The 16,127-nt window shown below is 38.4% G+C and overlaps 1 protein-coding gene across 10 annotated transcripts in view; it reads right to left on the reverse strand.

The window, feature by feature from the left end:
* KIF21A (kinesin family member 21A) overlaps positions 1-16,127 on the reverse strand; it is a 93,297-nt gene that overhangs the window by 61,723 nt on the left and 15,447 nt on the right. For all 10 annotated transcript variants that reach the window (XM_074827755.1, XM_074827748.1, XM_074827753.1 and 7 more), the window contains exon 2: positions 1,159-1,381. In XM_074827755.1, coding sequence (XP_074683856.1) covers positions 1,159-1,381 — 223 coding nt within the window. The remainder of the gene's footprint in view (positions 1-1,158; positions 1,382-16,127) is intronic.

The raw sequence follows: 16,127 nt of genomic DNA on the forward strand, positions 1-16,127 counted from the left end.
TCTACTATTTATCCACAGATCACATACAAGAAGGCAGGGACCAAGTCAATCTTTCATAACATTTCCCCTACAAACTTCCTCTAAGCTGCTTACATCAGCCTTGAGCTATCATCTCTGAAGTCAAAAGAATAGTTAATGTTTTCAACCGAGACTGTTAATTAAAGCATATATTTTGCAGGTAGAAGCAGCATTTGCAATTCTTTACTGAAGTAGATCAAATGACTCCCTTGATTACAATGTTTGAGTATCTCAGGTAGAATATTACCATTGTTCTCAATTTACACACAGCACTGAAGAATACAAGCTGTACTTTCACTAGGAAAATAACTTAATTAAATGTGAAGTCTTATAGAAGACAAGGTAGTGTTGTGTTTTCATTTAATTAGTGGGTCAAGTCTAAGACAAATATAGCATCACACAGCTGAACGTAATCTACTAAACTGGATCTGCAGATTGCTTTCTTTCACTAGGACTAGACTTCACCTAGCTAACTTAAAACATGACACTTAACACAGTGGTGAAATTCAGCATCCAAGACCAAATTTTATGCAACCAATTCCTAAAGAAATATTCAGAAGGCAATAACACATTCTCTACATTATGCTCAATGTTATTTCAGCTTTAAGTAGTAAAATGTGTGCTCAGTGTACTGAGAGGGTATGTTCTCTGTGAAGAGTTCAACTTTGGGCAAAATGTAGAGATCAGATTCCACAAACAAACAATGTGGCCTGAAGTTCCCTAGGATCTATTTTTAAGAAGTGCCTCTTTCCAAAAGCGTCTGAAAATGCAGAAGGATGGATAATTGCTCAGAAAAGAATCTCAGTACAACCTATCTCTATAGATCAACTAATTAAGACACTAATATGTATTGCTGCATTGGGGCGAAATCAGGAATTATATCGACTCATGCTATTTTCAGCATTACTATTAATTCAGACCTACTGCCTATATATATATATATATATCTGTGTTTCAATTGCCATTCTGCACAGAATCTATACAAACTCCTAAACAGTCTCCTATAGGATACCTCGTTTAAAATAAAATCAAAATGGTAAAAACCAGGTTCATGCATTGTGAAATTTAAGAGAAAGATCAGTTACAAGAAACTGTAAATACTCCAAAATAAATATTTTAAAATAAAATCATAAAGCTTACCTGGCCATAAGCAAAGACAGTGGCATTATAGCCTTCAAAGCAACCTTCTATCAGTTTTTCTATACATTGTATATAGATCTCTTCTTGCTGTGAGTCAATGTTAAAGACGTAATCAAAAGTGAAGGCCTTATCTTTTCCCAAGAACACTTGAGGTTCACCAGGTGTGACAGATGTACAAATATGGCATCCTTCAATCTTCTCTTTGGCTAGCTGTGGTCTAATTCTGTTTTGGAAAAGACAAAAAGACATATTAGAAATTATCATCACCAGAAAGAGGTGCATATGAACAACGTAAATAAGACCTGAAAAGAATTCCTTACAGACTGAAAAATGAGAACTTTTCATTAAGCCAGGAAGCATCTGAGCCACAGTACTGACTGTATCAGAACCCCACTCATACAAATGTTCATGCAAATGTTGTTTTCTTCCCTGAAGGTTCACCTACCAACTTCAAGTTGATGACCTGCCTAGAACTCTGGATGTTTCTGTATGCTATGAATTACTAAAGAGTAACCTGAATGATCCACTTCAGACTTTGAAATCAAGTTTTCCAGTTTTAGACTCCTTTATGCTGTCATTGTAAAAATTGATTTTTTTTTTCTAAATAGCAACAGAAATATGAAAAAAAATGCAGGACAGTTTCAGTACTAATTTGGGAGCAAGGACCCCCAAAGCCTACATATCATCTTAAATTAAAGCCTCCTTGCTATGAGAGCAGGAAGGCTCACATTTCTTTTTTCTCTGACAGGAAAAGAGCTTTCAGAGAAGTGTTCTGGCTGTGATAAATGTTTGGTTTCAGTGAAGCAGCATACCTTCAGAGGAAAGAAAAAGAACAATATCTAACAAGTTCTAAAGGTAAGAGTGTCTCATACTTCATTATTTCCCCACTCAGACAAATTGCAGTTTTTATTTTAGTTTGTTCAGTTTCTGACAAACTACCTTGTAGAATAAATTATCTCAGACTTCTTATATTCTATCATTTCATTAATACCTCTGCATTCTTAATATTCATGAAGCACTGGCAAAATTGCATTTATGTACTGGCTCCGTGACTAAAGAAGATTGAGGAAGTTTGTGATTCAATTAGTTTAACAATTAACTATCAGGAAGAAAAACTCTGGCCAACATATTATTCTAGCTGTAATTAATAATTTGTTTATAAAATTTCCTTTTTTTTTAAAAAAAAGTGTTTCCAAGTTCTCAAAACAGCACCAAATTAAAAAAAAAATTAAAAAACATGTGCAGCTTAAAAGACAGTGAACAAATAAGGCTGTATACAAGGGCGATAAAACATCAGCAGTACAGCTACATACAAAAACATGAAATATTTTATATATATTCTCCATTTATAATCAAACTTCAAGAACATATATTTCCTTTAGTGTGGCTACTTTCAATTACACAATGTCAAACTTGAAGATTTGTATACAGAGAGTATACTTTAAAAGCACATATTCATTTCATATTCTGTGCTTTAAGGGTCTTGTCTACATTAGTGTTTGGTTTGCAGTAGCTGTGCTGTCTTGAAGACAATTCCCCCAACATCATCACTTATCACATGTTGGTTTGGATCACAGAGCAGTTTCAGTGTGCACAAACTACACCCCTTTCAGAGAAAACTAAGCCAAAACGCTCCACTCCAAACACATGAAACTTGTTCCAAAAATCTAATGGAAACATAAGGGCCCAAAGCTACCTACTGATCTACTGCAACTGTGCCAATACTTGCTGATGGAGAGAGTGCTTATCTCCAACAACTCCAAGTGAACTGTTGCAAACTCAAATTATATCAGCACATATATACTTTAGTTCAAGTTAGAAATATCCTGTTTAAAAAAAAAAAAAAAAAAAAAAATCACACAGAGGGTGATGTATCTTCTTTCTATTGCAGATTACAAATTTTTCACCTGGAGATGTGCATCACCGTCAGTATTTTTCAGAATTTTTATTTTAAAGGTTTCATTATATCCTGTTGTGTGACCCTAGAGAATAACTATGACTTATTTGTAATGTTTTCTGCACATTAATGCCTTTATGGAAAGTTCATTAATGATCAGACGGTACCTCCCTTGTCAGCATACCCTCTAGTGTGGACTGGAAATTAAGTAAACCTTTGAAAAATATCATTAAAGGAAAGATTTTATGATGTGTAAAATAGGCATAAATATTCTACAAATAGTATTTGCATTTAAGGACATGGCATGTTGTAATATAGGTCACAGATTTTCTCTCTAATAACAATCATTATCTTAAGGTTTTTTCCTTTAAATAAGAATGCTATAAATAATCCAGGATTTACATAGCTCCCTCACCAACAACTAACTTCATCCACTAGCATCTGTGTCCACTAAACACAAAACCTGACAAATATGTATAGAAGCTCATAATAGTTTCTTCTAAATTAATGAAGATTTTGCAATAAAATAGCTTTTATTTCTAGGTAGAGGAAAGCCTTCAAAGAGAAATTAAGCATACGCCTTTCCTAAAAGCATTCTACACAACCAGAAAGTTGAGCAAATAAAACATTGTAGCACACTGTCTATAACACTTGATATTTAGAAAATGCCAACTTGGTAAGTTATTTTACTGCCTTATTTTAATGCCATGAAGTCAGTCATAGAGCAAGCTTCTTTTCCAGACTAAGCACTCTCATTCTGTCACTAATCCAGTGCAGACAGCACAAAGGCAATCGTTCTTACAAGCACGAACTCTGAGGGCTTCTAAAGCTCCAGAGGTACTTCTCACATTGTTTTCTAGTACAAGAAAGCCTAGAAAGATCTTTTCTAAAAATCAAGATGGAAAACACATTTTCAAAAAGCAAGTAACCTTGTATGCGTACCAAAAACCTGGCTTCCCCCCAGTTCTGAAAGGCTTTCAGCACTAACTTGTAGAATGAAGGTTGACCAAAAAAAAGCTTTTCTTCATATATTTTCATCCTACTTTTTTTAAAAAAAGTTCAAAATTAATTCTCTACACTGAAGAACTGATGCAATTATGACAGGTGCTGAATAATTTTCTTCTTTCTACTACTAAATAAAGGCTCACAGTGACCACAAAGAGGAACAGCATGCCTAAAGTATCAATGATTTGCATGATAATTATTACAGTGATGACAGGACTGCAAAGTGAGCAGTTTCGATGTCAGCCTGTGGAGACTTCCCATGAGAATCCTCCCAGGTAGCTCCCCGCCTTGCAGCCGGGCAGCACCTCCAAGCGCTCTGCTGCTATAAAATCCAGCACAACAGCAAGCTGCAAGCGCATTACGTGTGACCATAATCAGGCCACAGCAAGACACCATTCCAGAGACCAGCTGAGCTGACAAAAATCTGTGTCACTACTAGCATCTTGTTACCAGCTCAATCACTTACTCTGGGGTGTAACACAACATCCAGAGACCCAGCAGAGATGGTGTCCTTCCTCCCTGACTTACCACTAAATCTGAAGGCAGTGTTAAGAGGAAAAGCAATGTTTCACCAGCACATAAGCAACACAAAAGGAAAACAAAGCAAAACTCACCACATCAGGAAAGCTTCATCCCAAAGACAGACTCCCTTCTCATTTTATAATTGCTCTTACACAATATCCCACTCTGCCATGGAGTTGGGAAGTAGCAACCAGAGAGAGAACAGCTGTGTCAGGTTTGAAAGACATCTGCCCCAAAAAGGATGTGCAGACAAGAGATCCTCATCACCCAACTTGAGGTCTGCTCAAGGGATACTTTATCCTCTGAAATCTATATAGCTCTCTTGATAAAGTTTAGCACCAAGCTAATGCAATGACCTTAATGAGCAAGCAACAAATGTCTCATCATCTTCAACCTGATTTCTGGCCACTTATTAACAGTGTGAGTGGATTACCTGAACCTTATGGCTCAAAGTCTTAGTATTTGCACTGAATGTGTGGTCCAGCAAGTAATAGTCCTCATGCAAGTCAGATTCTGTTCCAGCACTGGCTATAGGAACATTTCCTCCTCCTCCACCCTGCACATCAATTGGGAAAGTGATTTTTTTCCTTCTGCTTACAGCCAAACTTTTCCCACTCATGTCTTACTGTGGTCACTTCTGTCAAAGCTGTCAGCACCCATGCTTTACAATGTGAAAGAGTTCATTTTGCTCATCTTTCCTTGCCCAGTTCCCAGCCTTGGCAGTCTGCTACTGGGATTTTTCTTCAGGACCAGTCTGACTTCACCCATTTTGTCTTCTAAGTGGCCCCATCTCACCTGTTTCTCAGGTTACTCTCTTAATTGTATACAATCAGGTGGTTTCTACCTATTTCCAATCACATCTCCTTAGATGTGGCAACTTCACAAACAATGTTTTGCCTTGCATCCTTCCCTCTCCTCCTCTCCAAAGCATGAACACGCCCAACTTTTGTTTACACATACTTTGCAGAGCCTCCAGGCCACACAGGAAACTTAATCCCCTAAATCTATTCTGCCTCAGCACACTGGGACAAACTATCTAATTTGGAGGGCTAAAATAGCCAGTGGTGGCACAGTAATGCACTGTATTGTACTGGAACTAATCTCTCAGTAGAATAGATGCACAGTGTCTCTGCTAAAAATACTGTCAGCTAGAACAGACTCAGATAATGCAGTTCAGGGGCTACAGCAATCAGGTCAATACCCTGTGTTATGTAAGACATCAGACTTCCCAGAATTGATTCCCGGTTAAACTAGATAATATCATAATATGCCTCTGAAAAGCATCCTATCTCGGTTTATTTCTAGGGATGGAAAATTGTCCCAGTGATTTAAATATATAAAAGGATATAGATAGGTATACATACACACACATCTACTTTCAGGTACTGAACAATTTTATCTCTGTGCCTGTTCATTTAAGAACCTCCCTATTATCTAATTTTTTTCCCCAGCAATCTCCACACATCTATGATCAAGCCATCCTTTAATCTCATTTCATATAATAAACAAAATGAGATCAGTGAATTTTTAATTTTGCATCTCCATGTGAAGTATTGCAACTATTACTCTAACAAAAGGTAATTATCACAACATTTACCATATACCTTCTCAGCACCTGTATAGAATAGCAATAGGCAAACAAGAACTTCTAAGAGTGACCTATAAAGGGCAAAGCATCAAATTATTCTTGTTTTACATAAAGAAAAGAGGGAGGAAAAAAGAAAGTCACAGATTAATCTTTCAGATAGCAACAACTAGCCAGAAGCTGTGTGGTGGAAAGAAGAAAAGATGACAATGAAGTCCCAGGTAAAGTTCTTTTTCATTAAAAACTCTGCTGCGGGGAAAGGACTTCTTTCACCTTGCTCAGAAAAGCATAAATTCAAACACCACTCAAACCACGTGCAGTGCCGAGCAGGAAAAAAGTTAACCTGTAAATCCGAGACTCCAATACTCCTCTCTTACTGTGCTAAGCCTATTAAATTTCACAAAGTTTCACATGTGGATATATGAAATATTAAATCCAAGAGCACATTTAATGAAGGCAATATAAACTAACAAACAAACGCTCTCCAAAACAAGAAAAAAAGAAAACAGCTTCCTGCCCTTACTTCAGCATCACAATTCCTTCTCCTTTCTATTCCATTACTTTTACACTCACCAAAACACTCCCATTAAACATACTCCTTCACAACAAGGAGGGAGTAAAGAAAGCTAAACAGATTTCATCCCAACAATACCTAATACTTCTGCCTGCATAAACTTCTCAGTATTTTTGCTAGCACATGTTGGAAGCTTGCTTGCTTTTATGATTATCAGCGCCTCCAAATGAGACCACAACTATAGCATCTGAATGCATTCATCTAAATTAGCTGATTAGTATATTAATTCTTTACCTTTCAATGAGGTTTAAGGATACAAAAAAGGCTGGCATGTGATAAATACCAGGTCTACCTCTTGTTAACACAGCAATAAGGATGCAGAAACAAACCTTCTAGCTGGTGCTGGCAACCATCATCCATTAAGAGTTTCTGTTCTGTTGCCAGCGCATCTCTCCACAATGGCCCCTGCACCTCTGCTACCTCTGGCAACACAGTCTGTGGTACTAGAGAACACCAGCAGGTAAAAAAATTCTCATATTAGGTGAGTTACCATGCAGTACCTTTAGTACAGATGTAGTTCTGTAATGCCCTTCTCAACATTTCCAGAGAGGTTTTTGGTGGGCAGTGAAACAAGTATGAAATGTCCGAGAACTGTTTTTGTATGCTTTTACCCTGCTTTTCTCCTCCAGAAACACATGTACATACACACTTTCTATGAACTATGAGTAAGTACTACAAGTCAATACTTAACCTTCCAGTTCAACTCCTTTTGAAGAAATATCACAAAGATCTTTTTTATTTTAAACTCCCCTTCAGAATGACACAAAATACAAATTAAATTCAAACCCAATGTCTACAAATAATACCACATAGCACTCTTTCCCAAGGTTGCATCAAAACAACCCCTTATACTGTTATGGTAAACTACAGGTAAAGTCCAGGTTATTTGTCTTCTGCTTTTCTTTACAAGTGCCAGCTAGGCAGTTGTCTCAAGCAAGCCATAAATATACTGTACTATCAGCAGCCCTTGACAGCCTTCAGGGTGGAATCCATTTGTTTCAGATGCCTACAATGACAGAAGAAACCCAAGCCTTCATAAAGTTCTTTAATGGTTGAATAAATAATGGAATAAAAGCCATCTTTATAAACAAAAGCAAATTAAGTGTAAGACAAATTCAGTGTTCCTTTGTAACAGTGCCGCTTCTGCAGAAAGACTAACTCAGTTTCCGGATGCCTTAATCATTAGTATTCAGTGGTATCAGTTAATGGTACGACTTCATATTAATGATACAATCACTGGTTAAGATGTAAAATGGACATGCAATTACAGATATGCAAGTTACAGTGATTACACAAGACACTGCTCAGTGGCCAAGCTGCAGCAAGTGGCCACCCAGCACGTTGCCAAGTCTTTCCCCCCACCATGGGTCAGTTCCCACCCTCTGAAGCCTCTTTACCTGTGAGAGGCAGAGGCACACGCCAGTCACCCGGCCAGGGCAAGGAGCACTGGCTTGCTGTGACTGTAACTCAATCACCCTTACGTAAGATTTGGGCACTGTTCCCATCAATGTTTCTCTGAAGTTGCCATGGCTGCCATGGTCTAGACTTAGCTCAGCACTGTCAGCAGGTGTTGCGTGTGCCCAGAGAGCCCACAGAAACTAGGCAGAGTCCAGGTGTTACTCAGCCTAACCTTACACCAGCTCCCTTCGTAAGCACAAGTGAAGCAGATGTTTTGCACATGTACCAATGCTTGTCTTTAGATACCACGAAAATTTCAGGCACATCAAGTAGTAGGTATCTCGATGCAAGTTTGACAATAAAACTTCCTGGATAGCTCTTGGACATAAAAATGTGTTAAGGGCTGTGGCAGAAGTGAGAGATCTACGTGGTCCAGATTTTACTCCAAAGTCCTATTAAGATACTGTTAAAAAGGTATCAGCATCCCTTCAATCCATGTGTAGCCATTAAACATGACCATTAAGCCCTTATCTTAAAAAAATCCAGCAAATCAGCCACTAAATTACCAAAGGGCTCTAAGGTATTACATTTTTAAATAGCTAACTTATTTTACTGCAAGCAAGAAAAAAAAATTGCATTCAAAAATACACAGAATATTTTGTTTCAGTGCTGGCGACTGTCACGTCCAGTTTGCACATAATGAGAAGGCAGCAAATGGAAAACAAGAATTAAATTAAATTGAGGAAATATACCACTGCTGTAACTAGATTTGTCTAGTTCTCCTCCTCTACACTCAACCTCTACCTCTTCAGCTATTTTTTTTTTAAACATGAATTTAATTTCATAAAACAATTACCCTTTTCAGCAGCTTGCGTATGATCAGCTCATCTACCCATTAACTGTTCATGCTGGGGATTACTTTCGCAGTGCTAGGCTGAGGGGGTTTTGCAGGCTACTGCTTTCACTCGGTTCCTGAGGCACCATACAATAGCTGCATCTCTGGGCAGCTGCTATGGCTAGCCAGAAAACAGTTTAGCAGTATGATTTCAGAGTAATTCTTGTGCAATTCTGTAACAGCCTAGCAGGCTGTGCAACACAGATGGCATCCTCACACTGACAGGCACAGTCCCGTGCTTTTGCCAAGAAAATAAAACCCAGGGAGGGGAAAGGCCCAAGCCTGCCCTCACACAGACCTCCTACTGCCCTACACACTCCCTGCCCCATCCCCACCTCCCAGAGAAGGGCTAAAAGACCCTCCAGTAGATCTAGCAAACTGCCAACATCTTTCCTTATAACATGAATGAATGCTTTAATCCAAACCTCCTTCTTGTGATTTCTCGTGGACTAATTTACTCTCTAGTGAGCAAAGAAATCCACAGCTTTCAAGAACAATTTGACTTTTGAGAGAAAGAAGGGGGGACTGTGTTGCAGGATTTGTACAGGCCTTGATTATTTCTAGTTCAAGACAAGGTCAGCTGTGATGGAAAAGCAGCACTACCATAAGCTTCCACGTGCCTGCCAAGCACAGAACTGGAACGCCTCCAAATCCAACTGCAATTTGATTAGAACTAAACCGATATTGGAAGTGACATTTCTAAAGGCAAACAGATTTTTTAAACATTATTCTACTGTGCTGCTTGCCTTGTTTTTTGTGAAGATTTAGCGTTATATGTCTCGTCACTCTCAGAAAGCTAGAAAAGAAATAACACAGTATCTTAGAGAAAGTGAGATCTAAGCAAATGCGGTTTAATTTATGAATTAAGACCTGAAGTATTTATGGTTCATTATCAATAAAGGAAACAAGGAGTTAGGCCTTTCTAAAACTGAAGTTCAAAATTAATTTCATACCACACAGGAATATAGGTACATATGTATCATTCAATAAAGTCACAGGATAGACACGTTTGTCCCAGCAATCATGGGTCAAACATAGTCCAGTGCTGGACTACAGACACCTGATCTCCACGTAGCTAACTAGCCTGGAGAGGCTGCCTCTCCTCATCAGGGAGCATGGACAAGTAATTTTAGAGAGTAAGAAACATAAGTATCTCTGCTGTTACAGCACAGCAGAACACACTGCTCAGCTGTACTACTAGTGTGGTCAGCATGAGCTCAGGCCCTGGACACCACATTGTACCAAATATGTGGACATACCCTGAAATATTCATCCTGTAACGATAAAACCTGAAAATGTAATCCCTGGGAATCTTTTTCACCTTTAAAAAAAAGGAACAAAAAGGAAGCCCAGAAGGTGCTAGTTCATTTAAAATTTTATTTTGAGCAGTAGCCTCCAATCTTTTAGAAAACCCTGTGTACACTTCCAGCTTGTTAGTCTGCTTACACTACACTTCTGGACATCACCCCACAGTCAGTAGAACACCAAAGACATTCCAAATAACTGGTTCAGGCATGAAGGGCAGGTCCCTTCCCCAGGTGGCCTGGGAAACGTAACATCTCCAAAACGCCTGTCAAATCAAAGAAATGTCTTCAGAGCCAACATAGGAAATGCAGGAACAAGGGAAATAAGTAACCCAAAACTTTACCACAAGGAAGCTGAACCATCTGTGGCTCTGGGTTTTGGTGTCCACTCCATGTCACCAGAACTATAGTTTCTCAGAGGGTTCAACCAACTAGAAGCCTGCAATTTGATGGCTGTGCTCCAGATATATTTATGTACCAAGCCCAATATCCAAAAAACAAATCAAGCACAGAAGGACTGCCTTAAACTGCACATTAAATCTGTCTCACAGGAGTGCACTTGCTTCTTGTAAGTTTAAGGTTTCTATTGAAAAATATATTTTAGCTTTTATGACTGATAAGATCATGCATAAAAGTATGAAACACCACCTTCATTTCATTGGCATTGTTTCACATCAAATCACTAGCACTGACAATACTAGTAAAGATTACTATTATGAAAAAATTATGGTGATAGCACCTGACAGTCACACTACTTAACGCAGAGGTCAAATTCAAAAGGAAAGAGGAAAGCAAGGTCTTTTTGTGTGTCCCCAGACCAATGTCTGCAGCTACTCACAAAAAGGCCAATTAGGAAATCAAGTGTTTCTTTCTGTGGATAAGAATTCAGGAAAGCAATTCTATATACAAAAGAAAGAGCACAGCACCCTGTATTTCTTTTACAAATTATGTTGGTTTTTTTCCTCCAAAATTAAAGTTTAACACATAAATTAGCAGCTCTCATCATTCCTACTCTGGAGCATGTAGCTGTAAGGAGAGGCTGAGTCACACTGCTGGTAAAGCTTACCAGAGCCTGGTATTAATTATGTAATTAGGGCAGTATTAGGAAAAGGAACACACTTTCTGTAGCATCTTTCTGCTCTATGACTGAATGCTTAACAGAGATTAAATCTGCTAAACAAATGTTATTATATGTAACTTAAGATGAAAAAACTTAATCAAAATAGAGCGTAAGAAAGTCTTGAAGAGTACGCAGTCCAGCAGCCTAGTAAATGAATCATGATCACAAGTGTTGCCAGTATTTTAGAGACACTTGTTTCCAGAAATTTTAGAGTTGAAGAATTCAGCTCAGATAAAACAGTACTGTCAAAAGTAATGCGATGAATATAGAATATCCAACTCCAAAAAAATACTGTAGTCACTCCTGCTTTACCAAGCTACGGAATAACATTTATTTAGGTATAAGGGGACAAAGGGGAAGGAATTAAAACAAAACAAAACACCAAACCAGTCACCAAAAACACCCACACAAAACCACAGTCTGAGTACCTGCAAACCTGAACTCAGCCACATTTAGAGTTCAGGGATTTTAGGGTAATTGGGGTACCTCTTGTAAGCCAGGGCCCAAACAGCCCAACACATCCAAATAGACCAAGCCCATAAAAAGTACACCACTCAACACAAATGTAGATGGTGTCAACTTTTTATAAAGCACACTTGTAACTACTGTATAATTACCAGAGGCAAACTCTTCTAAAAACATAGTTTTGTGAGGCAGCTGGTTTCAAAAAACATTGTTCACAGCATTACAGTACACCAATGAATGAACTAATAAGGCCCACAGAGTATTTTCAGTTAGACACAGAACTGACATTGGCTTCCTGATTCAAAAGTTGGACACCCCTACTTGCAGAGCAATGACACTATTTCTGCATGCCCCCACAAATATTTTTTACCTGCAAAGTCAAAGGAATAAACTTTAAAAGGAAATTATTTAATGCAATTAAGTAAAATATTTTAAAAGTAAGTACATACATTCAGGAACTTCCTCACATTCCAGGTAACCAGTGCCTTTAGGGAAGTCAAGAATAAGTGCCACAAGTATATTCAGAAATAAGCAAACAAACCAATGTTTATTCACAGGAAAGTAATTTTTCTGCATATGAGAGAAAACAAATTGATGTAATGCAAGATTATCCAGATGATGAAACAACTGTGTCATGCCAATGCTAGGTTTCATCCAATTTCTTCCTCGTAACAGTTATACATATGTGTATTTTAAAAGTCCACTACTTCTTCAAAATAGCCCAATTTTTAAAAAGAGGTACTCTTATTATTAAACAAAGTTAAAAGGGTTTCCTATGTCTGCAGCAAAGGAGGATTCTTAATTATTTCCTCCCCTACCCAGATTTCCCTTTCCTTTTCACAAACACCCACCTACCCACACACATGCACTTACTCTCCCAGCCCTTAGAGCTGTAGTCCAGAAATCACTACACATTCAAGCCAAGACTATTGTAGCTCTGAAAATTGTTTTAATTTCTTTCACCTCCATACAGAGAATTTATCTTTCCAGTTATGTATTCTCAAATCTAGGGCAGTTGGTTGCTATACACTTAGAGCCACAGGTCCAAGGATTACATTTTACCAACTTCATTTAACTCAAAACAAACACAAAGTTACCAACATACTTAATATAGCTAAAGTCACAAGTCACTTCAAGTTAAATACAGTTAAATAATACAATAAAAGAAGGATCAGGTCAGTTAAAGGAAAACTACAAGTTGTCATTAATCATTACTGAAATGACTGCTTATAGATAACACTACTAAAATAACAGCCAGACACTTCACAATGGGACAAGACAGCTAAAAACAGTGTTTCAATAATCTGCTCGGAATAGTGCCTTCACTCTGTTAATTTTCAGTGCAACATTCTTGGAACAAAAACCACTGTATGACTTGCCTGCCACTCCTTGTAAAAGAAAAAAAAAAAAAAAAGCAGCGTTGTATCCATAACACCCGATCCACCAAGTTCCAAAGCAAACTGCAGAAAATTTCTTCATATTTATTGTTGACTGTTTCTAATGAACAGAAGTTGCTCTGTTTCAAAACAGAAGGTAGACTGTTCAAGCAGTGACTGAAAGCTCTGAGCTGGTAAATCCTAACTGTGCAGTAAGGGAAAAATCACCCACTTGCTTTATTTAGTACTATCTGTTTTAAAACTTGCAAAACAGAAAGGAACAACATTATCCACCTCCTTCAGTCCTGGTTCAGCTACACATTTTTATGTGTCTGAATGTCAGTCTCCAATTTTCTTTCCTTCATGTCTATTCATCCTATTTGCAAGGCTGCAAAAACATGCACATCTAGCAGCAACAGCATCAAAGATTAGATTAATTCTCCCATCCTTCTGTTCCTATATAGAGACACTGTATTCAGCTGCCTTGTGAAGACTTGACCACCTCACTGCTCTTCACTGCCTTCAGATGATGCTTTAAAACAAGGCCTCTAAAAAGTTAGTTAAAAGTCAGGGCAATTCAGGAAACTATGCTCGAAATTCAGTAGGTAGCATTTTTCCACACTGAGTCATGCTCCGAATTGATTGCTCAGTCCTATGCCGGATGCTTTTTTGTTGCAAGCAAGCATCCCAGGCAAATATAAACTGACAGTCCCCAAACTTCCCCTCCACCACCACCACCTTCCCATTCTCCAAACCCCCAACAGTTGAGGTGTTAGCAAGCCTCTTGGTACTGATTCTAACAACACTCCCCATGCCCATGGAGTTTCAACCAGGTGCAAAACTTGGATTAACTACAGGCCATACTCTTTTGTTCTGTTAACTGCAGGCTGATTTTCAGAAGATCAGGGTCTTGTTCCACATAATCTGCAAAAAAATCCACTGGAACTTCACCGGAAGGCCAGTTTCCACACACAAATTCCCATCCCAAGGCTAGCAGGAAGAGAGCTCGCTCTCCACTGCAGCAACATCTGCACCAAGGGCTGAGCTGCCACCATTTCACATCCTCAGCCTTTTCTCTAGTTTGAGGGAAGTAATGCAGAAGGACTCAGAAGACAATACATGCATGGGACTACATAAGAGCAAGGTAGTAGCTTCTCATAAACAAATCCAGTTCTCTTCATTTATATACCTTCAATTCTCACAGAAGAACACACTTGTAGCACACACTCAGATGTATTACCCTGAAGAAAGGCAAGAAACCAGCATCATCAAAAGCTTTTTAAATAAAATAGTTCTGGCGGAAAACTGGGAATTTGATTAAAATTAAGACCTGTGTCTAAATGTGGCTATTGCATGGAAAATAACTTTCAGGCTGATAAACCAGAAACTTTTTCTAAATATTTTCATATTTTACTAAATATAGGAATACTTCGGTTTGTTTGATTTGGACAAAGATAACTACATTGGGTGAACAGCTACAGTCACTATGGCTTCTTCCACGTTGCCTAGGGTATTAAATTTCCCCACTGTCAGTAGAGAAGAACATCCTCTATGCAAAGATGCAGAAACATATTAGAGAATGGCTTAAGTTGAAGAAAACATTTAACATTTAACTTAATCGACCGGTGCTTATCACCTGACTAAAGTTAAAGATGTGATGTTTCAGTATTACTTCTACTAGTTCTCCAATAACAGTTAAAACTTTCCAAATCATTTATTGACTATAATATCCAACATATCACTGGAGATTTTAACCTAAGAAAGTGAAACAGCATCCTCTGCTACCTCATCAGGCAAGTATAGGCTAATTTCATACTCTTGACTTTTAATAACATATAGAAAAGACTCCCTGATTTTCTAACATGTAGAAAGTCCTTGTTGGTTAGGCTGAGCAAAGTCAGTGTGGAAATACAATCATTCTCCTGGTTTAATTGCTACTAGCATGCAGACCTCACTGCACTAGCAAGCCTACAGTTTGGAATTACCACCTATAAAAATAATACTGGTAATACCATTTCAGTAAAATTTTAGCTCCAGGACAGAGGACGTCCATGAAATAAGTGCACCCTGGTAATGCACCACAATGTCAAGTCACAGGTTCACAAGTCAACTACATAGTTAACTCATGACATACACACTGTGAATTAAATCGAGAAAGAACTAGCTACTTTCTTGCTACTTGTATCTGCTTTAAAGAAACTAGTATCTCTGCTGGCATAACAGCAAGGCTAAATACTTTCTGCTTCAGTTCTAGCTGTAGGTTTAATTTTTTATTAGGGCTCAGGTTCCCTGATTAGATTACAAATCCAACCAGAACTCCAAAACTCTTAATGCAAAGCCACTTTAAAGATGGGGAAAAAAAAAAAAAAAGAAAAAAAAAAGAAAAATCATGCAGCAAGGTAGCTCACACAAATTAACAACAGTTCTCTCAATTTTATGTTACAGGCTTTGGAGGGTCTGCCACCGTTTCTGGAACGATCCTCCCCTTCTGTGCACAGCCGCTGGCCTGGGCACCACTGTGCCAGCCTCCCTCAGCTCCAGCGCACACAAGGCAGCAACACCTGATCCTGGGGTCATTTCTGTCTGCTGAACCCTCGGCTACAGCTCCTTGGGGACAGAAAGAAAAGTCTGTCCTGACAAGCTTCTTCAGGGTCAAAACCCATTTCTTTGTCTTGACTGAATTAAATCAGCTCTTCTTGGCACATAATACTTCTAAATCGGGCATTTTCCAGCTGCTCTCAGAAATCATCAATGCAAATCACTTGTGGTTTGTCTGCAGAGGAGTTCATAGTCCCTCATGCACTGGAGGTAGCACAGATGCTTTCAAA

Source organism: Strix aluco, chromosome 5, assembly GCF_031877795.1.
Source record: "Strix aluco isolate bStrAlu1 chromosome 5, bStrAlu1.hap1, whole genome shotgun sequence".
Classification (NCBI taxonomy): domain Eukaryota; kingdom Metazoa; phylum Chordata; class Aves; order Strigiformes; family Strigidae; genus Strix; species Strix aluco.